This window comes from Gossypium hirsutum, chromosome A02, assembly GCF_007990345.1.
Source record: "Gossypium hirsutum isolate 1008001.06 chromosome A02, Gossypium_hirsutum_v2.1, whole genome shotgun sequence".
In the NCBI taxonomy this organism is placed as follows: domain Eukaryota; kingdom Viridiplantae; phylum Streptophyta; class Magnoliopsida; order Malvales; family Malvaceae; genus Gossypium; species Gossypium hirsutum.
In genome coordinates this window covers 10892323-10916226 of record NC_053425.1, presented here as the reverse complement: position 1 = coordinate 10916226, position 23904 = coordinate 10892323, and the positions used below count along the sequence as shown (strand labels likewise).

Below are 23904 nucleotides of genomic sequence, written 5' to 3'. Positions count from 1 at the left end.
TGTTAGCATCTGAAAAGAATTTATTTGTTGAGTCCACTGAATTTGATATACAAGTTACAAATCCATTAGGTCATAGTGTGATGGTTAATTTGATATGCCGTAATTGTCCACTGAAAGTGAAAGGCTATGAATTCCCAACAGATTTGATGTTGTTACCCTTTCGGGAATTTGACATTATTCTGGGGATGGACTGGTTAATGAGACATGATGCGGTGGTGAATTGTCGTGATAAGCAAATCAGTTTGAAATGTCAAACAGGAGATGTAATCTCAGTTGGGTCAGAAAACATGGGCGATACAGTCAGAATTATTTCAGCTCTCTCTGCTCAGAGATTATTACGCAAAGGCAATGAAGCATTCTTGGCCTATATCCTTGATACTCGGGGTTCTGATTTAAAGCTCGAACAAGTGCCAGTGGTGAATGAATTTCCTGATGTGTTCCCTGAAGAGTTACCCGGTCTACCACCTGATAGAGAAGTTGAATTTGTAATTGATGTGATCCCCGGAACAACTCCTATCTCAGTGACACCGTACAGAATGGCTCCAGCTGAGTTAAAAGAGTTAAAGGCGCAGTTGCAGGAGTTATTAGATAAAGGGTTCATTAGACCGAGTATGTCGCCTTGGGGAGCACTTGTCTTGTTTGTGAAAAAGAAGGACGGTTCTTTAAGACTGTGTATAGATTACAGGCAGTTGAATAAGGTAACGGTAAAGAATAAATATCCTTTGCCTCGTATTGATGATCTGTTTGATCAGTTGAAAGGTGCTGCAGTATTTTCCAAGATAGACCTTCGATCTGGGTATTATCAGTTGAAAGTTAAAGAGTGTGATGTGCCAAAAACTGCCTTCCGAACTCGATATGGTCATTATGAATTTTTGGTGATGCCATTTGGTTTAACCAATGCTCCTGCTGCTTTTATGGATTTGATGAATAGAATTTTTCAGTCATATTTGGATAGATTTGTGGTTGTGTTCATTGACGATATATTGATTTATTCAAAGACAGAGTCCGAACATGCACAACATCTAAGGATTGTATTACAGACTTTGCGGGAGAAACAGTTATATGCGAAATTCAGCAAATGTGAATTTTGGCTTCAGGAAGTTGCGTTTTTGGGTCATATTGTATCAGCTGATGGAATAAGAGTGGATCCAAGTAAGATAGCGGCAGTGGTAAATTGGAAAGTTCCAAAGAATGTTACTGAAGTACGGAGCTTTCTAGGATTGGCAGGTTATTATCGCCGATTTGTCAAAGATTTCTCAATGATTACCTTACCGTTGACTCGATTACTACAAAAGAATGTTGAATTTATATGGTCAGACGAATGTCAGCAGAGTTTCGATCAGTTGAAAAAGATGTTGACAGAGGCTCCAGTGTTGACTCAACCAGAATTGGGCGTACCGTTTGTAGTATATAGTGATGCGTCTCTGAGTGGTTTGGGTTGTGTACTTATGCAGTCAGGAAAAGTGGTGGCATATGCTTCCTGACAACTAAAACCGCACGAGAAGAATTATCCTACACATGATTTGGAATTGGCAGCGATCGTGTTTGCTTTGAAGATATGGAGACACTACTTATATGGTGAGAAATGTTATGTGTATACTGATCATAAAAGCTTGAAGTATTTAATGACTCAGAAAGAGTTAAATTTGAGACAGAGACGATGGTTAGAGTTGCTGAAAGATTATGATCTTGTTATTGACTATCACCCAGGGAAAGCAAATGTCGTAGCAGATGCACTTAGTCGGAAATCATCATTATTTGCATTACGGGCATTGAGTGCTCATTTATCTATTAATGAGGATGGTTCTGTACTAGCGGAATTAAAAGCTAAACCTGTGTTCTTTCAACGGATTCGGGAATTACAAGATGAAGACCCAAAATTGATGCTAAAACGACAGGTGGTTCAAAATGAGTTAAGCTCAGAATACTCCATTGATGAAAATGGTATGTTATATTATCGTAATAGAATATGTGTTCCAAATAATTTAGACTTGAAAAATGATATTTTATCAGAGGCTCACAGTAGTATGTGTTCTATTCACCCGGGGAGTACAAAAATGTATTGTGATTTGAAGAAAATGTATTGGTGGCCTGGAATGAAACGAGAAATCTGTGAATATGTAGCAAGATGTTTGATTTGTCAACAGGTGAAAGCTGAGCATCAAGTACCGACAGGGTTGTTACAGCCCATTATGATTCCAGAGTGGAAATGGGAACATGTCACGATGGATTTTGTATCTGGATTACCAGTAACTCCGAAGAAGAAAGATTCGATATGGGTGATTGTTGATCGGTTAACTAAGTCGGCACATTTTATTCCAGTCAGAGCAGATTATCAGCTTGAAAAGTTAGCGGAGTTATATGTGTCTGAGATAGTGAGGTTACATGGGGTACCAATATCTATTATTTCGGATCGAGATCCGAGATTTACCTCGAGATTTTGGAGTAAATTACAGGAGGCTCTGGGCACCAAATTAAATTTCAGCACAGCTTTTCATCCCCAGACAGATGGGCAGTCAGAGCGAGTGATTCAGATTTTAGAAGATATGTTAAGGTGTTGTATACTTGAGTTCGGCGGCAGCTGGGAAAGGTATTTACCTTTAGCCGAATTTGCTTATAATAATAGTTATCAAACTAGTATTAAAATGGCACCGTTTGAAGCTCTGTATGGAAGAAAGTGTAGAACTCCATTATATTGGTCTGAATTAAGTGAATCGAAACTGGTGGGAGTGGACTTGATTCGGGAAACTGAAGAAAAAGTTCGTATTATTCGAGATTGTTTAAAAGCTGCCTCCGATCGGCAAAAATCATATGCAGATTTGAAGAGAAGGGATATAGAGTTTAGTGTGGGTGATCGTGTATTTTTGAAAGTGTCACCGTGGAAGAAAGTTTTGCGGTTCGGCAGAAAGGGAAAACTCAGCCCACGATTTATCGGGCCGTATGAAATCATTGAAAGAATCAGTCCGGTAGCTTATAGATTGGCTTTGCCCCCGGAACTTGAAAATATTCACAATGTGTTTCATGTGTCTATGTTGAGACGGTACAGATCAGATCCATCACATGTAATTCCTCATACGGAAATAGAGCTCCAACCTGACATGACTTATTCAGAGGAACCGGTGAAAATTTTAGCTCGGGAGGTTAAAGAGTTGAGGAATAAACGTGTACCACTAGTTAAGGTGCTATGGAATCGACATGGATCTGAGGAGGCAACCTGGGAAATGGAGGAATTGATGAAATTTCAGTATCCGAATTTATTTCCAGGTACGAAATTTCGGAGACGAAATTTCCTAAAAGGGGGAGAGTTGTAATAGCCTGAATTTTTAGTGGTGTCGAAATGGTGATTCGAGATCACTAAATCTGACAAACGAGTAGAAAATATTATAAATTTAGTAAGTATAAGTTAAATGTGAAGTTAGGAAAATTTTTGAAATAGTGAATAGTGTACTAGGAATAAATATTAAAATAATTAAAATAAAAAACGAGGTATCGAGACCTCAAAGATTTTCAACCGAGCCATAAATATTTTTATAAATATTTATAGAGTGTCATTGAGTTGGTATTAAAGTTTCGTTAGAAAATTTTAACGTTTGGATAGTTAATTAACTAAAAAGGACTAAATTGGGAATAGTGTAAAATTTGTTAAATTGTGATTAAATAGCTTAAGTGACTAAAGTGGAGGGATTTAAAAGGCAATTAGGCCCAAATTATATGGGCTGGACGGTTGGGTAAAAAAAAAATCAGCAGAATGTAAGGAGAAACAGGGGCAAAATTGGAAACTTAACAAATTAAACATTTAAAACAAAGACAAAAGTGAAAAATCTAGAGATCTCTTCACAATTTATCAGCAAAAACGCCATAGGAGGTCTGGAATAAGCTGGTTTTTCATATTTTTGAATCACGTAAGTTTAATTCTTGATTATTTCTTCTAATTTTTGTGATTTTGATACTTTTACAATTAGGTCCAACTAATTATTTCATTAGTTTTTGATTCCATGGCTGATTTTGAAAGTTACCATTGATGAGTGTTGGATTTTTATGATGAATAAACATGGAATTGAAGCTTTAATTTTGTTATATGATGATTTTATTAAGTAATTTTGATAGAAATTGATTTTAGGGACCTAATTGTGAAAAAGTTGGGAATTAAGGTTTGGTGTTGCGGTTTTGAGTATAAAAGGCTATGTAGTAGTCTAAAATAGTTGGAAAGGTGTTAATTGAGAAAAATTAGATCAATTGAGGGGTTAATTGAGTAGGGATCAAATTGTAAAAGTGTAAAGTTTGGGGTAAAAGTGTAATTTCGAAAATTAAAGGGCATAAATTGTGAAATGAATTAGAATTGAATTAAATGCTGATGAATGAATAAATTTGCATTTTAGATCGAGAACCCGAAACAAGTCGAGGAAAAGAAAAAGTAGCCGATTAGTCCCTGAACTTTTACAAATTCTGCAAATCGATCCAGGTAAGTTCATATGGCTGAAATTTAATGATTAAATGTTAATTTCATGAATTATACAATGTATGATGAAATGTATTTATTGTTGAAATGAGAATAAAATAAAAATGTGAAAATCGAATAAATGATCAAATTAAGTGGAACACCGGATTTGAGTACTTCTGATCAAGAAACAAAGTGATAAGTGGCTACACTTATCTGATCAAGAAACAAAGTGATAAGTGGTTACACTTATCTGATCAAGAGACAAAGTGATAAGTGGCTACACTTATCTGATCAAGTGATAAAGTGATAAGTGTTAGCTTCAGCTACACTTATCTGATCAAGTGGCAAAGTGATAAGTGGTAGCCTAGCTACACTTATCTGATCAAGGACAAGTGATAAGAGGTCATATGTCAAAGTGAAAGTGAAGTACTCAATTTTCCGTAACCGTTCCTTAATTTTGATCAAGGATGGTAAGTGACAAATGGGCCCAAAGGAATTATGGTAAAAGAATAAGTAGTAGTGAGTTTATACCAAGGAACTCACCAAAGATTGTGGTTGACAGGTAAATTTAGTAATGGTGTATATTGTATAAGTGTACAAGTGTTTGGTAAGATTTATGTTTTATGCCTATGAACTTACTAAGCTTTTCTATAAGCTTACATGTGTGTGTTTATTGTTTTTGTAGATTAACGTATTTATACATTCGGAGGATCGGATCTACATTAAGAATCACACTATCCAGATATACTCCGGTAGTTTATGTTAAGCAACTTTTTGGATTTATATGGCATGTATAGGGAATTGAAGTAAAAGTAAATTTGAATGTTATGGTTGCGTTAGATATCGAAATATATACATGTTTTTAGTTTGAAATGGTTGATTGGTTGAACTTAATTAGTATTTAAATGAAGTAGATGAAATACTGGAATTGGTTGTGATTTGAAATTTGCAGGGAAGGTTAGGCAATTATAAAGGGGTTATATTGAATTTTTTTAAAAAATTGCAATGGAGCAGTTCTTGGACAGCAGCATTGATGTAACTTTTAAAAATCACCAAAAATAGTGGAAATAGAATTAGAAGTTGAGTGAGATATGAAATTAAAGCTGAAAGAGTCTACTTTCATATAAAAGAAGTTGAGTAAGCAAAAGAATTATATACTTTTAGATATTTGAATTTTAGTGAAACAGGGCAAGAATGTTTTTGAAGTCCCCTGTTCTGACTTTAGAAATTCATTAAAAATTGTACAGAAGGAATTATGAGTTATAATTTATATGTATAGATTCCTTAATGAGTCTATTTTCAGTAGAAATAAGTTTAATCACCATATGAAGCCTTTAATAAGATATAATTAAATTTTAGTGATGAGTGGTCAGGATAGTCGATTAGTGAAACAGGGGAGACTTCAACTAATAAACTGTACTAATTGGCTAAAGCAAAAATTCTGAAAAATTTATGGTGAATAGATATATGAGTCTAGTTTCAGGGAAAATTTACGGATATAAATTTCGAGTTTCGTAGCTTGAATTATAATTATTTTAGTGACTGCTGTATAGGTGGACAGCTTTATTATGAATGATGAAATTAAATTTGAAAGTAAATTTTTATGCCCCGAACTTTTAAGTTAAGTCAAGTAACGCCTCATGCTCGACTCCGGCAACGGTATTGGGTAAGGGGTGTTACAATACCTACGTGTGAAAATAAACAAAATTGTACGTTGAGCAATAGAGCTTAGTGGTGCTAACATGAATTAAAGCATTAATCAAATACAACAAAATTCCAAATACTATTCAAGACATATTTGCATTTCTTGTCTCATGAACCTAATATCACACTTTGTGCTATTTATCATGGCATATGCAAACATTCAATTCATATACCATATATTTTAATTTCCAGAATAATAAGCATATCACAAGGATCATATTACTTTATCGTTTCATTCTCAAATCAATTGATACGGTCTATATCTATATTAGCCTTTAGGGCTCATTTTAATTGGTTCATATGATCTTTCACATGCCATCTTTTATTATTTAAACATTAATACGCAAAATTCACCATTCCTTATTAACATTTCACATCAAATGTCACTTAATAAGCTATATGATTTATGATCCCCATTAACCAGACATGGACCCAGAACGGATACATAGATCATCCAACCATCACACTAATATATTTAGAACCTAGTGCCTCTTCGGTACGTATAACAACCTGATTTTGGGGCTAGTCGAAATAGTGATTTTGGAACCACTAAATCGAGGTCAAGGAAATTAATTTAATTATTATTTTATGTATTGTAGCATGATTAGATAAGTACATGAAAATTTTGGTGAATTAATTTTAGCGATTGCTTGCCTAATTATGAAAAAGGACTAAATCGCATAAAGTGCAAAAGTCCTATTTTGTTAGATAAGAGTGCCAATTAGCTAAAGAACCTAAATTGGGGGCCTTAAAGAGCAATTATACCCTTATATAATAGGGTGGTCGGCCATAGGGGGACAAATTGATGGGAAAGTCAAAATTAGGTGGTGTTTTGGTCACCAATTTTGACTAGTTTTAAATAAAATAAAACAACAAAATGTTTCATCTTTTTTGTCACTCTTTCTTCTTCCACCGAAAAATTGGCCATTAGAGGGGTTTTTTAAGCTTGAAAATTTCAGCAACTTTAAGCCTTCACAAGTAAGTGGTTTTCATGACTTTTCTTGATGATTTTTACATTTTTTGACCCTTTGAAGCAAGAGCTTTTAAATGAGGGGACTATTTTGCAAAATGGTTGAAGGTCTAGGGTTTTCCCATGAGAGAATTTAGGTCGTTTTCTGAATTTTTATGGAAGAATATGATCCTTTGGTGAGTAAGAAACAACTTTTGTGAATGGATTTCTCATGAAAAACCTAATAGGGACTATTTTGCATGAGTTGTAAAATAGATAATAAATGTGTGGAACAGTGGAAATTTTGGATTACTATAAGAGTAAAAAGGGTTCGGTTAGGCTTATAAGATGAATAAATTCAATAAAAATAAATTTTCGAGCATATGGGTAAACTGGTCATTTTGTGAAAATTTAGGGGCAAAATAGTCATTTTTCCTAATTATGAACTTGCGGGCTTTTATATTGATATGCTGATGAAATAAAGAAATTTTATTAATTTAGATCAAGAGAAACGTGATTTGGGGCTTGATCGGGGTAAGAATAACGTTTACGGCTCGTCTTCATCATTTTGTATCGAGGTAAGTACATATGTAAATAATGTGTTATTGAAGCTTACTTCGGTATATTTTAATAATATACATGTGTAATTAGCTTATTGTTGTTATGTATCTAAATTCTAATTGTTGCAATGAATGTTTAAATGACATGTTATGCGAGTAAATTACAATGTGAGCAAATGCGATGCTATTCGATTAGATATGTAGTCCCATTGAACCTTAGACATAGCATAGGATACAAAGGGGCATGTTATGAAAATTATGTGGTCTGAACTCATGAGTTGAGTCTGAGTTCATGAGACATAGCATAAGATACAAAGGGACATGTTATGAAAATAATGCTATAGGTAACATGGGTCCGGGTACTGACTTTGTATACAGACCCGTGAGTGGCTCAATGAGCTACGTTACATGATAGCTATGGGGTCCAGGTCCTGACTTGATAAAAAGGCCCGTGAGTAGCTCAAATGTGAGCGTTTCATAGCACGAGGTAGCCCTGATTTCTTATGTGGCATTTAGACGCAAATTCCTCGCATATCTTTATGTATTTCGAGAGTTCAACGGGTAACCCGTAGATTTAGTTGGTGAATACTTTGATGAGGTATGTATACCGAACTCTTGGTTAAGACCTAAGTAAAGGACAAGGTGTATTAAGTATACATGAATGAAAAGAAGAGTAAGATAGAGACGTTAAGTGATTTATATCTTTTAAGCATTACAAGCTACAGTTGGATGAATATGATTTTCTTATAATTACACTTTATTTGCATACATGTACTTACTAAGCTCCTACGCTTACCCTCCTTTCTTTTCTTTCCTTATAGTGCCGCCAAGCTAGCATCGGGGATCCAGTGACATCAAAAGCTTCAATCACACTATCACTCAAGATCTTGGTATAGCTAGTTTTATCGTTATGTTTTCTGGCATGTATAAGGACTCAAGTATTTGTTTAGTGTTTTGTTAGTTAGCCATAATGTGTTGGCCCATATGATGAATATGGTACTCATTTTGCATAAGGCCATAGATGATGGTCAATACTCCTTTTGATTTATAAATAGAAGATGATATTTTCATAGATAAGTAAATTGCATAAATGAAATGATGTCCATTATGGTTATTTTGGCTATGTGATGTGCCCTTATGTTAGTATAGAGTGATTTTTGTGCAGGTTACATAAGTAAAGGTGACAAAAAGGCTTAGTGAATAGCCTTATTTTGTCCACACGGGTAGGCACACGGGCGTGTGTCTAGGTCGTGTGTGGCACATGGTTCATCATATGGGGTGTGATAAGGCCGTGTGTCCCTTACACGTAAGAATTGTAAGTTATTATGCACAGTAGTAAACATACGGGCAGAGACACAGCTGTGTGTCTCAGCCGTGTGAAGGGCACAGCTTACGACACGGGCGTGTACCTTGGTTGTGTGGCCCTTGAGGATTGCTGGCGTCAAAAATAAAATGTCCAAGTTTTTAGACACGGGCTAGAACACGGGCGTGTTATGGTCGTGCGAAGGACACGGGCCAGAGACACGAGCGTGTTTCAGGCCGTGTGAAAACCCCTGTAAGTGTGCATGTAGAATTAATACCACACGTATATAAGACACGGGGGTGTCCTTGTATTACTTAGGCCATGTGAGCCACACGGGCCAATAGCATGACCATGTTGAATTGTCACACGGTCGTGTTGCCCCTCTCACACGGGCGTGTGCCCCTGTGATAAGAGTTATTTTTAGAGTTCTTTAAAGGACTCGGATTATTTCCCAATGGGTTCCAATGGATGTTTTGGGCTTAATAGGCTCTTATTAATGAGTTTATAAATAAAATTGAAAAAGTTTTAATTTGACCATGTTTTGCTGTTACAAAAATGTCTATATGCATAAGTTTAAGTTAGGTAATGCCTCACATCCCGACCCGGCGTGAGGTATGGGTGTTGGGTGTTACAGTACGTTTGAAGTATAATTTTCTCTCCACATCTCATCGGTATAAATCGAAGTAATGTGTGATCCACACCTCATCGAAATGTCCGAAGTAAAATATTCGCTTCGCAACTCATTGATATAAATTGAAGTATAGAAAATCGTACACTAATCCTATGACATGTCAACTATGCTTGACTATTCTTGATATCGTTAATAGGGTAATCAGTGTTTCAAACATATTTATATGTTTCATATATCAACGTTCAATACATAACCAACTCATTTCATGCTCAAATCATTTCATACCATTACATATCATCACTATGTTTCAATTTCATATACATATCTTCTACATGCTATATACATATGAGCTCACAACTTCAATTTAACATATTCATACAAAATCATCATATTCATATCATCATTTATACTATTATCACATCTTTCATCAATTAACAATTTCAATTAAATATCAAGTCTTAGGTAAACTCACCTTTCATGAGACAAAGCACCAATGTCATCTTACTCAATTTAGTACTTGGTTAAACTATGAACTAAAACAAGTCATGAAAGTACAAACCAAAATAGCTACTCATTTATGGCATTCGCCTTTCCTTTTCTCGAGATGGTGGCGTCGCCTTTACTTATGTACGATAATTTTATTATAAAAATGGCATTAGTTTTATACAAATACATGAAAACACAACAATTCAACATAATTTGCATTTTATTCATTTTATTCCTTATATCTAAATTACTCATATTTTTTGATATTTAGCATCGAATCAAAATTTAAATTTATATCTATTCACTAGGGATCTCATACTCTCAACCCATAGCATACTTTTCTTTTTATTTTATTCAGTTTAGTCCTTAATGTTATAAAATTAATTATAGGGCTTGGTTGAGTTTCTAATAAAATCTATCACTTTTCACTACATTCTAACTTAGTCCTAACATAACTTAAGCTTACTAACCAACAATCTTTCTCATCACATTAAAGATTAATTTATTAGTTATACATTAATGGTAACTTGATATATACTTAATAATTTGAAAATCTAAGACTTGGGTCTTTTAAATCAAAATTAAAAGACCAAGAATTCATAAAAATGCCCAAAGAAAAGCATGGATACCTTGTATATTTTGAAATCAAAATTGGAATATGGAAAGAAAGTTTATGTCTTCCTTTATTAGCTTGGATGGCGCAAATAAATGAAAAAGATGGATAGTTTTCATTTTTCTCTACTCACATGTATTATATAATTAGATTAAGGAATGTAATTAAGCTTAATTAACTTTACTTTTTAACCATTAACCATGTTTAATCTAATGATTAAATTTTCTTAACTAAAATCAACGAATGACCATCACTTTCCACTATCCAAATTAACTTAATGGTTAAATAACCATTAAGTACCTTGGCTAATTTCTATTCAAGTCCCCAAGTATTTTCTAAACTAAAAAATTCAACAGTGATTGAACTTTTTACAATTTAGTCCATGTACTTTAATTAACGATTTTCTTAATTAAGTTACTTGACCGTTTAGTAATATATTTTCATATTAACTTCAAAAAATTTTCTATTATAATCTCATAGACTCGATTTATGAAATTGGATTTCGAAACCATACCTTCTAACACTAGTTAAAATCGGGTTGTTATAATTCATGTACTACCCACTTTGCCCATTGTAGACTCGAATGAACAAGAAGGATATACAGAATGTAATCATGAAGTACATAAGCACGTAAGCACGTAAGTTCTAGATTTTCATGACACTATAAGTGTTAAAGCACGAGTACCGAAATGCTAAATTCACAAGCACACTAAGGGAATTCCTAATGGCATGCCATCTATATCCTACAAGTTCAAGACTTGTCTACATAGGCTTTGACATTAGTATAAACTCAATTTACATCTCAATTACAGTCAGATTCTCACAATTTCATATTTATACAACAATTTTCAACACTTTACAATTTAGTTATTTACTCTACACATATAATCACACCAACAATAATCACATCTATTTATCGCTTTCTTGAATTTAACACTTATTATTATGTTATATATATATTAAAACCTTAACATTAGCCTTTTTAATAATACATTATTCATAAAATTTTAAGGTAAGAAATAACTGTAAAATACTTGCAAATTTTATCTAGACTATACTTCCTTTTAAGTTTTGTCTACTTGTTTCTCTTTGTCTCCACTCCTTCCATCTTGTTCATTGTTTTTCTCTTCATTCCATATCAATTTCATAAAATATGAGAAATCACTATACTTGATTTATAACACTTTCATGCTCAAATAATTGAAATAAACATGATACTATTACTAAATCATGAAAATCTTACCTTAGGTCTTTAGTTTCTCACACTATCTATATTTTCTCTCTCCTCAAGCATAAACACTTCACTTCTGACTTGAAATCTATGCTTGCTAGCTTGTGGGTAATTTAGTTTAACTAAACTTCTCCATGAAAATTTGGTGATTTTTAGCTTAGAATGGCCTTTAATGATGATGGAGCATGAAATTGTAAAAGAAAGAAAACTTTCTTTCTATGGTAGTGATGTGAAAGGAAGAAGAAGATGGAGAACTTTCTCCATAATTCTTCTAGAATATCTCTAATATAATAATAAAATTAAACAAATTAATATAATATGTTATGATGATAATAATAATATAAAATAAAATATTTTAACTTAATAACAAAAAATCTTTCCATCATACTTATCCACTTACCCTTGGTAATAATTCTCTCCATATCCTTACACATTTCACCACTAATTCAATTTAATCCTTTTTATACTCTAAATTTCTCACTTTCACCCTTACGCTTTGCAAAACCTTATGATTTAATTTATACCCTGGATTAATATCTCTCAATATACCAATCTTTTGAATTTTCACAATTCTCCTACTACCCTCTATACTAACACTAATAAATTACATTTTATTTATTCTGAAAAATTCGTCTTGTAATTGCTCAAAATAACATTATTATGACTAAGGGAATTTTGAAGACGTTACAGATAGAAGACCTAGAGAAACAATTAACAAAGAAGTATCAATTAAATATGAGTATCATTGCTACTACTTTGGAGGTGAATTGTGTTGTGCCTTACATTTAGAAGGGTACCATTTTGGCAATTTAAGTTTAATGGGGTCCACTTGATCTTGGTGGCATAGAGATTAGTGCTTGTGAGGGAATTGAAGTAGACTTTGACTTTATGATTTCCTTTGGTGAGGCATGGGAGAGGTTTAGAGAACATGTTCATAATAAAATGATTGTCCCACTACCACCCCTAGATTGAATCATGAGAAGCTTCTAAAGCCGTTGAAAAGGGGGACGATGTAAAGCCCCCATCAAACCCTTAAGCAAGGCTCTCATATCTAGAGGATTGATGAATTCATTAGTGATTATAGTGACCCCATGATCAAACCCCATTGGTTCTCTGTGTCTAACAACTAGTTTTTTTCTACACTTTCAAAACATGTGCTTTTACACTTCCAAAAGCTATTTTCCATCCCCAGCAATCATAAACGGTCAAAAACTCATTCATTAGTATAAATACACCTAAACAACACTTCAAGATGTATGAACCTCATATACAAGCAATAAATAAAGTGAGAATACAATAGCGATTTAATTCTTTACCTCTTTATTGTACATAAACATCAATGTTTTATTGTATATCTCTGTACAAGTCTTGTTCTATATTCTAGAGAGCTTAAATTTTGTAAACACCATACTGTAAATAAACACCATATTGTAAAAAGATTTTCTTTGTTTATATTTTAAAACATTTTGTAAAAGAAGAGATTTTTAGTTTAGCTTTGAAATCTAGAGTGGTTCTATTTTAACCATTGTAAAACAGAAATGGGAGGTTTCTATCTAAACTTAAGAAAAAGAGAGGAATGTAATGTTATGCATTGTCATTGAAAGGTAGCAATTCACGTTAGTGAATTGGAAAATTTTCTTGGTAAGTAAAGTTAAGGCTAAGGTTAAGCTAGAAGAAGTAAGTAATTGAAACCAAATTTGTATAAATTGTTTGTGTTTAATTTTTCCATCCCTTTCACTCCTTTAAGAAAATTTTTTTAATTACCAATTCACCTCCTAATAGTAAAATACGCTTTAATAAGACTTTTCAATATTACATTCCACCAAAAATGTTACTTTTATAACAAGTTTACCATTTTTTTTTACCATTTTGGTTAATTTTACCTTTAAACCATAACATATAACATGTTTTAGTAAAAAAATGTATTGCTCTTTTTCATGGTACTTCAATTAAAAGAAAAGCTTTAACTATTTATTTCTTCTCCTTGATTTTAATTCTTTTTTTTAGAAATGAGATATGTTAAGTATTTTAGGAGAGAAATGCATTAAATTATTAGTAAAATAAAATTTGACAACTTCAACCTTTGCTTAGTGAAAAAAAAAACAAATGAAATAAAAATGACTTAGTAAAATATGCTTTTACGTAATCTCATATGTTGTCAACTAATCAACAAAAATTTACATTCTAGCCAAACGAATCCAATAAGACACTATAACATACTCAATAATGTGCTAAGTAATTTTACCTTCATTAGCTAAACACTTGCTATTGGTAATATCATATTAGGGTAAACTACATTAGTAGTCACCTAACTATGAAAAGATACAAAATGACCACCAAACTTGGTCGACCAACTATGAAAAGTTACAAAATAATCACCCAATTATTCAAAATTTTCTTTTTTGGTTACTAGCTGGCTGATTTAAAAATGGGAACACCTAAAAGTCTAAGATAGTTGGGTGACTAAAAAAGACAAAATCGAATAGTTGTGTAACTATTTTGTAACTTTTCATAGTTGGTGACCAAAAAAGAAAAAAAAACATAGTTGGGTGATTACAAATGTAGTTTACCTGTCATATTATTGACTTGATGTCATCTTTTTCCATCCAAATATGATAATGTCTCAAAATAAATTTTTTTATCCAACCATGAAGATATGATACTGGAATGTAAAAAATCCCAAGAAATTTTACATTTTGTTGATACAATGAATTAGCAAGGAAGGGACAAGGAAGAGAAGGTGGGTGGTGACTATAAAGTTGGTTCACGTGTGATAGGTGAAGAGTCGGAAGAGAGAACTTAAGGGGGAGGAGAAGGAGAAGAAAGGCGAAAGGAGAAAGAAAGGCTGAAGAACACTAATTTATCAAGTGGGATGCTTAGGGAAGAAGAAAGATCCTTTATATCTCGAGTTTTGAGGTATAATAGGGGAGGTCCCATTGTCATGTAGTGCCATATCATTGACAATATGAGTGGTAGGATACTCATGTGGTCGGTTAGGTGGCAGGTTCGTTGTGTGTCAATTTTCGTAAATTGTTGTACTGTATGGTCCTACTCTAGCTTCTCATTTCCCTTTAATGAGGTTGTATGAGGTCATTATACCTTGGTGGTCTCTTAATGGTCCCCATGAGGAATCCAACAGCGAGTGACCTCCTTATAGGTGGCGAGAAGTATGTGCGTGATTGATTATTGGTCACCACTAAAAATACAAGGTGGAGGATCGTCCATGGGTGCTTGCAAAGTTATTTCTCATATTGCCACGTGTCCAAGCTAAGTAAGGGCATAACACATTCCATGAAGCAAACACACAACATATATTTTACAAGGATAATTTTTTGAAAAACAATTTAAATGCATTTATATGAAAAAACAATGCACACAATTTTACTTTATTTTAAAGTTATCATTATATACTACTTGTAATTTACAAAATTTCTAGTTAATATATGTAGTTCAAAAAAATACAAATTAGGGTATGATTTGAAAATTCAATTTAGAATGGGGGTGGGCCGGGGGAAGAGAAGAGGGGATTAGGGCGAAAAGAGGAAAGTGGAAAAGAGGAAAGAGGATAGGGCAAAAATAAAAACATGCGAACAAACACTCTCTCAACTTCTCTCTGATTCCCTCTCTTCTCTTCTCTTCTCCTCTCCTCTTCGATTCTTTCCTTTCCTTTCCCTCCACTTTCTCTCCAATTTTCCTTTCTCTTTCCCTCTCTTTCTCAGGCAAGTTATCTCTCTTTCTCTCTGATCTCACTGTGCTTTTTTTCCTTTTAACTAAAATATAACGGTCCCTTTTGTTTCCAGAATCAAACATTCAATTCTAATAAATCTAGATTTTTGCATTTTACTTTCTCTCTTCTTCAGATTCGAACTTAAAACTTAAAAGCCTCCGCCTTTTTTATTTTAAAATTTTCTTTTCCCTTTCTTCTGATTTCTTAGCAATCCAACAGAGTTTCTGTTTATTTTTTTTTATGCTTTTTTACTTTCACAATCTTTCTGATATTTAGAAACAAAAAACACATTGATTTTTTATTTTTTTAATTATTTCGCATTTAATATGTATGATTTGACTGTTAGATGCTTAATTTTAGTGAGAAATTTGTGTATTTTCTTTTGCTTGTACTTTGGATAGAAATGCATTGTTTAATTAGTTCTTTGATAGGAAAGTTGATGAATAAAAGATAATGATAGTGTTTTGAGTTTGTTACAGGTCCTTGCAAATGGCGGAAGCTTCTAAAGTCATTCATGTTCGCAACGTTGGCCATGAAATTTCTGAAGTAATGCCTCTTTTCCTTTTATAGTTTACTCGTTCTCTTTACTGCTAACTTTTACTGAGTAATCACAATGTTGTCTTTTTGACTGATCATGATTATTTTTGGAGTGTATGCTTTCAATAAGGCAAACGAGTAATACTTTATTTTGAACTAAATGTAAAAAGGTTAAAAATTATTGTGCATTTATGAATTTCTGTTAAGAGAATTACTATTTTAAGTGTTACATAGATTCGGCACTTCCAGCCGAGTCTACCATCTTGACAAAACATGACAATATGTTCATGATACGTGTCGAACGATGTGGTTGCAGTATTGATTTGCCTTATTTTCCTCAAGCAAATCAAACTTGGATAATAGAAATAAACTGACTGGAAAGGGCTAATATTTGTGGCTTGAAGATGGAAAGAAATCATTGGTCTTATTGACATAAGGGTAAATATAGAAAAATTATTTATATAATAAATTATATTTTCAGTTACGTTTTCATAAGATGTATCTGTAAACTTGTATCTTGCTTTTGGTCACCTTTTAGTGACTTTGTTAGCCTAAAAGGTTGAGCAAATAACGAATTAGACCCGTAGACATTCCCATACTGGATACCTATACTTGAGTCCATGTAAAATAGGCTGCAATGAAAATGCATAGGTTTTTATTAAGTGTAATTGCACTGCATATTCTTCAATGATTTACATATATCATCTGACGTATCTCCTTTTGTTTGTTTCAGAATGATTTGCTTCAACTTTTCCAGCCATTTGGAGTGATAACAAAGCTTGTAATGCTCCGTGCAAAGAATCAGGTCTTTACTTTGCTCGTGATAGATTTAGCTGTTTGAACTTGAAAGTTTACCTGTACCTGTGATGAATATATTTATCGTTTAGGCTCTTCTCCAAATGCAAGATATTCCTTCAGCCATCAATGCAATGCAGTTCTACACTAATGTTCAACCAACTATCAGGTATAAAAGTATTTTATTTGCTTTTTCTTGGGCTCCTTGTTTCCAAGTCTTTTGCATGAGTTTGTAATGGTCCAGGGGGAGGAATGTGTATGTTCAATTCTCATCACATCAAGAACTGACAACCATGGATCAGAATGCTCAAGGACGAGGTGATGAGGTTAGTAGATTAGCACCTTATCATATTGTGGATGCGAAACATACTTACTGAACTATATGGAGAAAAATGTTTCAAAGGAAGCCATTTGTGTGTGACCAATTGTATTTGTAGCTTTTAGAACATGTTATGCTTTTTCTTTTTTAATTAATTGTCAGTTATTGTCTTTGATATATCTTTATCTTTGACAACAAGGATCATTCAGTAATGTTGATTTGAAGTTTCCATAATAAACCAAGCTTATTGGGATAACTGTTGCACCATATTTAAAATACAGAGAGTACCTATGGTGCAGTAAAATGACTATGGGGAATATTTTAACTTGAACAAAATCTATTGCAGATTGATTTTCTAAAGTTGAGTATGTATAAAATGTGGCCTTCTGAAATTCAAAACAGTCTTGAAATATGCTGCTGGGAAGTAAATTGATTGCTGTGGAAAAAATACTTTATTGTAGATTATTGAAAGATTGATTATTTTCATAATATACAAGGTGGAGCTTTTTGTTATTAACTGAGTGACTTGGGAAAAGGAGCTATGTTAGTTAAATTCCTACTGGTAACGTTAGTGGTCGTGTACGCTGGGATGAAGCCAAATATTTTTTGGACCCCCCCTCTCTACACCCCTGCATGTATGGGGTAGTAGCTGTTTGATCACTAGGATGCCTTTATAAAGTTCATTTTGTGCCATATGTGTTGGTAATTCTGCTGTCATGTTGCTAATATGCAATCTGTTTGTGTTTTGCTGTCAGACATTTTCTTTGCTAAATGCTATATATTTCACCTCCTTGTGGTCGATTCAACAAGATTTCTTATTTGTTTGGATTTTAAGCCTTTAATTTCAAAGTGCAACTAGCATTTCAACCATTTTAGTTGAAGTTACTTTGGGCATTACTCAATTGTGGTTTATTGAGTAATATCTTGTTTATTTTAATTTTTAGCTACAAAAAGATCATGGTCAATCCTTTATCCTGTTAGCTCTATGCATTATACTATCCAACTATAGGGTGAATAATATCTACGTAGTAAACGTCTTTGTTGCACAAGTAACCTCAAGTTCATACTTATAAAGTAACTAGAACAAATCTATTTTGGCTTTCCTTTCCTCCTCTCTGAGTTTCCTAGGTTTTTATAGTCCTTCCAATTTCAGTGTTTTAAAGGCCTTTTTACTGCATATTCAGGGTTTGTTTCTTTATTCATTTAATCTTCTCTTTATCTGTGCTTCTTTATTATTCTCTTCTCTTCTCTTCTCTATCTGTGCTTCTCCATTTATATTCCTCTCTCTTCTGTCTCCTTGCGGGTCTGCTATTGGGCACACTTTGGATGCACAGCCGAATCGAATCCTCCTGGTCACAATCCATCATATGCTTTATCCTATTACTGTGGAAGTGCTACACCAGGTTTTCTCACCTCATGGATTTGTGGAGAAGATTGTCACATTTCAGAAGTCGGCTGGTCAGCTTCAAATTTTCTTTCTCTCTCCTGAACTCTTATACAATATATTAAGCTGCCTACTGAACTCTTGCACAATATATTTATGTTGATACCAGCTTACTGGGAAATAATTTCAAAGCTATGAAGTGTCTACAGTTTGCAGTTGTTTTTGTGAATATGCTTACCATACATTTTAGATACATGGTCATGAAAGAACTACTTTGAATAAACTTTGTGTTCTTTTTTATTTAGTCTTTCCTCTGTTCCTCATCCTATTCTTGCAAATCTTTTAGGCTTTCAAGCCCTGATCCAGTATCAAGGACGCCAGAATGCTATCTCAGCTAGAACTTCTCTTCAGGTATTTTTACTTGTATAAATATGGTATTCATATTTCTATGGTAAGCTCTTTTAATTTTAATTAGTGGTTTGCTTTCGTGGGAAATTTAATTTCTTGATGTTTTGCAGGGCCGTAATATTTATGATGGCTGCTGCCAGCTTGATATACAGTTTTCAAAGTAGGTTTATTCATCCAGTTCCAGCCATACCATTATTTGTGTCTACAGCATGTGGGCGTGGAAGTTCATTTGTTTTGTTTGATTATGCTTTATTTTTCTCCTGTCTGATAGATTATACTTCTTAAAAAGCCATTGTTATTATTAAGTTGCTATTGATTTTCTTATTTCAGCCTTGATGAATTACAAGTCCATTATAATAATGAGCGATCAAGGTATGTTAGTAACCACTTGCTTCTCTTTTATATCTTGTCGACATTTTCATTTTGGTGCTGCTTACATTGTATCCTCTCTCTTTCTCTCTCTCTTGCCAAGGGATTTCACAAACCCAAATCTCCCGACAGAGCAGAAGGGCAGATCATCACAGGTATAATCAATTTTTGCAATTTCCTTCTAACATGAGATTTCTAGAAGTATATGTGCATCTCCACAACTGTTTTTGCAGCTATTTCCTTTTTGATTTTAATTTGCATATATTTTTAAATGCAGCATCCTGGGTATGGTGATGCAGGAGGTATGTATGCCCGAGGCTCGTGTAGCTAGGGCAGGTGCTTAATTTGGTACATGTACATAATTTCTTTATTGTTGCTCATTATTTGATTTTTCCTTGTTGACTAATAAATGTTGGTTTTCTTCTGTTTCAGTTGGATTCCCACAGGTGGGTATTGCTCAGTTCATGGTCTGAATATAAATGAGACAGTTCTTTCTGATCTTGGGGGTATTATCATCCTTTATGTTATTCAGCCACAACAGTCAAGAGTGTCTGCCAGCTAACCTCTTTGTTTTTGTAGGAGTGATTAAACAGACTTCTTTTTTCCCTGCATGGCAAATGTTACTCAGCGCCCATATACTTTTTGTAGCTTAATTTTGTGGCAAACTATTAGAGCATGCATTCTATTCTAGTCTTGCCAATAGAAAGAAATTTTGATCAAACTTGGATTGTGGATATTATTTGGGCTTATATCACACACATCTATGTTTCCATTTGGTATGGGGTGTTACTACATTCTTTAACTGGGTCAAGTTTGTTGTGAAGTGTGAATTGATTTTGCTGAAGGTCTTTATTTTATCTGTTAGATACTACCACATTTAATGATTGCATTTCCCTCTTCTCCATGAAATATAGATGGCTAATGCAGCTGCAATTGCAGCAGCTTTTGGAGGAGGTTTGCCTCCAGGAATAAGTGGGACAAATGATAGGTGCACAGTGCTCGTTTCCAATCTAAATCCTGATGTAAGCTAGTTGCTATCTTTTTTTTTTTTTTTTGGTTGAATTCTCGACTCTACCTATCATTAAGCTTGACAGTTAATATCTTTTTTCAGAGAATAGATGAGGATAAGCTATTCAACTTGTTCTCACTCTATGGAAACATTGTGAGAATTAAACTTCTACGTAATAAACCAGATCATGCTCTTGTTCAAATGGGTGATGGCTTCCAGGCTGAACTGGCAGTACATTTTCTCAAGGTTTGGCTTTTGAATCTCTTGAAATGTTGTTCTTGGATGTTTAGTTCTCTTAAAGAAATACTATTAAGCGGTTGGTTTTAGGTTGAACACTTACTGGGTACTGACACAATTGAAAAATCAGGGGGCCATGCTATTTGGGAAGCGACTGGAGGTCAATTTTTCAAAACATCCAAATATAACACAGGGAACTGATACCCATGAATATATGAACTCAAATCTCAACCGCTTTAATCGCCATGCTGCGAAGAACTACCGTTACTGCTGCTCCCCAACAAAGATGGTCCATCTTTCTACTTTACCTCAGGATGTCACTGAAGAGGAAATTGTGAACCACTTGGCGGAACATGGCACCATCGTTAATACCAAGCTCTTTGAAATGAACGGAAAGAAGCAAGCCCTTGTTATGTTTGAAAATGAGGAGCAAGCTACAGAAGCCCTTGTTTCCAAGCACGCAACCTCACTTGGTGGGTCAATAATCCGAATTTCATTCTCTCAGTTGCAGACAATAAGAGAGAACTCACAGTAATAGTTTGTCGGTAAGGAACTGCGATGATACTGGCATTAAGAATTCATTATCACCCAGGATATTTTATATCGGGTTGTAGGTTCATCTTTTTATTTCTTGTTTCGTTTAACGTTAAGTCTAATTACTTTTATGGTGCTGGATACTATGTTTTATTTTTCGGTCTTCATGTGACTAGTTCATGTAAGGTATGCCACTTAATCTCTCTAGGGTCTGAAAATTTCTTGGTAGATTTTTTATTATGCGGATAATGGTCAGTTTTGAGGAAATAGGGAGAGAAACATTAGCTGAAATTGCATGATCTTTGTATCATTGTGTTGTATATTTCTTGTAAGCCAGGCCAACTGGTCCATTCCTGTTTGTATCCGTATGCCATACCAGGACGCGTTTTCGTTCAGTCATTAAGATAATTTATTCTTCGAGTTTGTTGCTGCCCCTTCTCTGAATCCCTCCCTCCCATCTCCCTCTCTCCATGGACAGTTATGCATTTCATGATATGCTTGGCGATGCTTGCAGATTCCTAAGCTTGCTTGCTCACGGTGATGGTTGCTAGCTATGTATTTCATGATACCTGTGCAAGACAATTATGCATTTCAGGTAGCTTCCTTAATGAAAAATCTATTGGTAAATGACTTTCCAACTAAGCCAATTGAAATAATCTTTTTCATGTAGGCTTTTCCTCTTATCTCTCTTTAAACCAGCTGATAGGTATTAGCAGTCATCCATCCGGCTTCCGGGCTAGTGTTGCTCATCTCTCCCCTTCCTAATCTCCTTTTCTCTGTCTGTACTCTCCCCTTTCTTTTGGGTTTTAGCGAAATAATCTTAGGATCTAGCTACCATCTTCACCCTCTTGCCTTCGGTCATCAAGCTGTGGTAGGCTTGGATTTTGTTTGATCTGTGGGTCATTTTCACGTCGGCTAGGAGCCTGTGTCTCCTTTCTCGTTTTGATGGGCTTTTGTTCTTGATCTTCGTCTTCGGTAAGACCTATCTGCTTTATGTTGATGTGGCATCGTTGGCGCCCTGTGCTCTCGTTGGTATGAATCATGAGGGAGCATCGGATCCTATACACTAGAACAAAATTGCTACGTAAATATATTAAATGTGTTTAACATGCTTTTATCCCCAATTGCTACGTAAATAGGTGTTTGGATCTTTCAACGTATTGGAGGCCTTTTTTTTCCCATTGATGAATCATCCTCCGGTAGATAAAAAGACCGTTTGTCGGTCAACTTTTTTATTTTAACTTTTCATATTTTACTTTTTTTTTTCAATTTAAAAAACATATGGTAGCTTCCATGCCTAGGCCTGGAATGAGTTTTTTTTCCCTTCAATAAGAAGTAAATGTACAAGAAAATATAATTTATTTATTACTGTTATATAAAATGCACAAATTTGTTTTTATAATAACTTAATAAATATATATTAAAATTGGTATAAATTAATCATAAATAATTAGTTATATGATTAATAAAAATAGATGCAAATATATTTAATTACATTAACATAATTATTATTTAACAATAACATAAATATAAATTTAATATATTTTTTATTATTCAATATGAAATATAACATTTTATTATTTATTTTACATAATCAAATTAATGTAAGAACTTGATACATCCATGGATGGGGTGAAATTTATTAAATTTCATTCACCGAAGCTGTCAATTGTTAAGTTTAGGAAATCAGCAGACTTGCGACGACTTTCCGGATGAGATCTTGGCATTTTTGAGTTGAGATGTCTTCATGGTGTTTGAAAATCTATCTCTTAGCTTTGAAACGCACTTTGAATCACTCGATTTTGAGTTCAGGAGCTCAAGTTATGATTGTTTAAGTGAAAACTGCGCGAACAGAATTTTTGAACGAGATTATGATGAGAATACAAGTTTCGGGCTTTTAATTTGACTTTAAGTCATATTGCGTTCGGGTTTTAGGCTTAATTTTTATTATATATGAGCTGAATATTGTATTTATAAACTCTTATTATTTTATAACTCTGAATTTTTTATAATTATTAAATATTTTAAGTTATTTAAGAGTTTTATGTCAACAAAAAAATGTTTAAAACTATTTCTTATTATTTAGGTTAATTAGAGTTCTAGTATTTTTATTTAGATTTATTTAGCTAGTCTATATAAAGGCTTTTTCATTGTTCATTAAGAAGATAATTGGTTTTTATTAATAAAGTTTTCAACTCTACGAGTTTGTTTCTTTGTGCAAAAATTCTTTTTTGTGATTTTTAGAAGTAGTTTTCTTCTCGATTTTCTTCAAGGAGTCGTGAGAATTCATTTTTTGCCCTTTAATTTGTCAATGTTTATTTTTTAGAGGGTTAATTACAGCCATTAATTAAGTTTGTTGGGATTTATATCTCAAATGGTTCAATTGGACATTTATTATCACTTCTATCAATCGGTTTATCATTTCATCTTCCACTTTGCTTTAATCTATTTTTTTGCTATTTAGTTATTATTTTGAATATTTATTCTTTATTTTTTAATTTTTTAATTTTAACTCTAAGAGTTTGTTTATTTGGATAAGATTTCTTTCTTGTGATTTTTAGAAATAATTTTAAATAAAACTTTTTTATTTACATAAAATTCTTAAATAACTTAAAATACTTAATAATTATAAAAAATTCAGAATAATAAAATAATAGAATAATAAGA

General features: G+C 33.5%; 1 protein-coding gene and 1 long non-coding RNA gene across 2 annotated transcripts; both read left to right on the top strand.

Moving 5' to 3' along the window:
* Positions 1 to 6957: 6957 nt before the first annotated feature.
* Positions 6958 to 8497, top strand: LOC121215946 (uncharacterized). The gene is made up of 3 exons (XR_005911932.1): positions 6958 to 7123; positions 7596 to 7672; positions 8476 to 8497. It is a non-coding gene; the product is annotated as an uncharacterized lncRNA (long non-coding RNA).
* A 6918-nt stretch (positions 8498 to 15415) lies between these two features.
* On the top strand, positions 15416 to 21473 carry LOC107910463 (polypyrimidine tract-binding protein homolog 3). The gene is made up of 15 exons (XM_041090849.1): positions 15416 to 15637; positions 16125 to 16191; positions 16916 to 16987; positions 17070 to 17146; positions 17222 to 17303; positions 18631 to 18754; positions 19027 to 19091; positions 19199 to 19248; positions 19419 to 19460; positions 19561 to 19612; positions 19735 to 19759; positions 19890 to 19903; positions 20372 to 20479; positions 20569 to 20712; positions 20834 to 21473. Exons 2-15 carry the CDS (start codon positions 16135 to 16137, stop codon positions 21236 to 21238), a joined length of 1317 nt encoding a protein of 438 aa, XP_040946783.1. The 5' UTR covers positions 15416 to 15637; positions 16125 to 16134; the 3' UTR covers positions 21239 to 21473.
* The last annotated feature ends 2431 nt before the right edge of the window (positions 21474 to 23904 follow it).

Bases quoted from the DNA above. Each gene is read 5' to 3' on its own strand.
- LOC107910463 (XM_041090849.1), top strand. From the start codon at position 16,135: ATGGCGGAAGCTTCTAAAGTCATTCATGTTCGCAACGTTGGCCATGAA. The intron at 16,192-16,915 runs GTAATGCCTCTT...TGTTTGTTTCAG, and splicing joins TTGGCCATGAAATTTCTGAA to AATGATTTGCTTCAACTTTT. The intron at 19,092-19,198 runs GTATTTTTACTT...GATGTTTTGCAG, and splicing joins CAGCTAGAACTTCTCTTCAG to GGCCGTAATATTTATGATGG.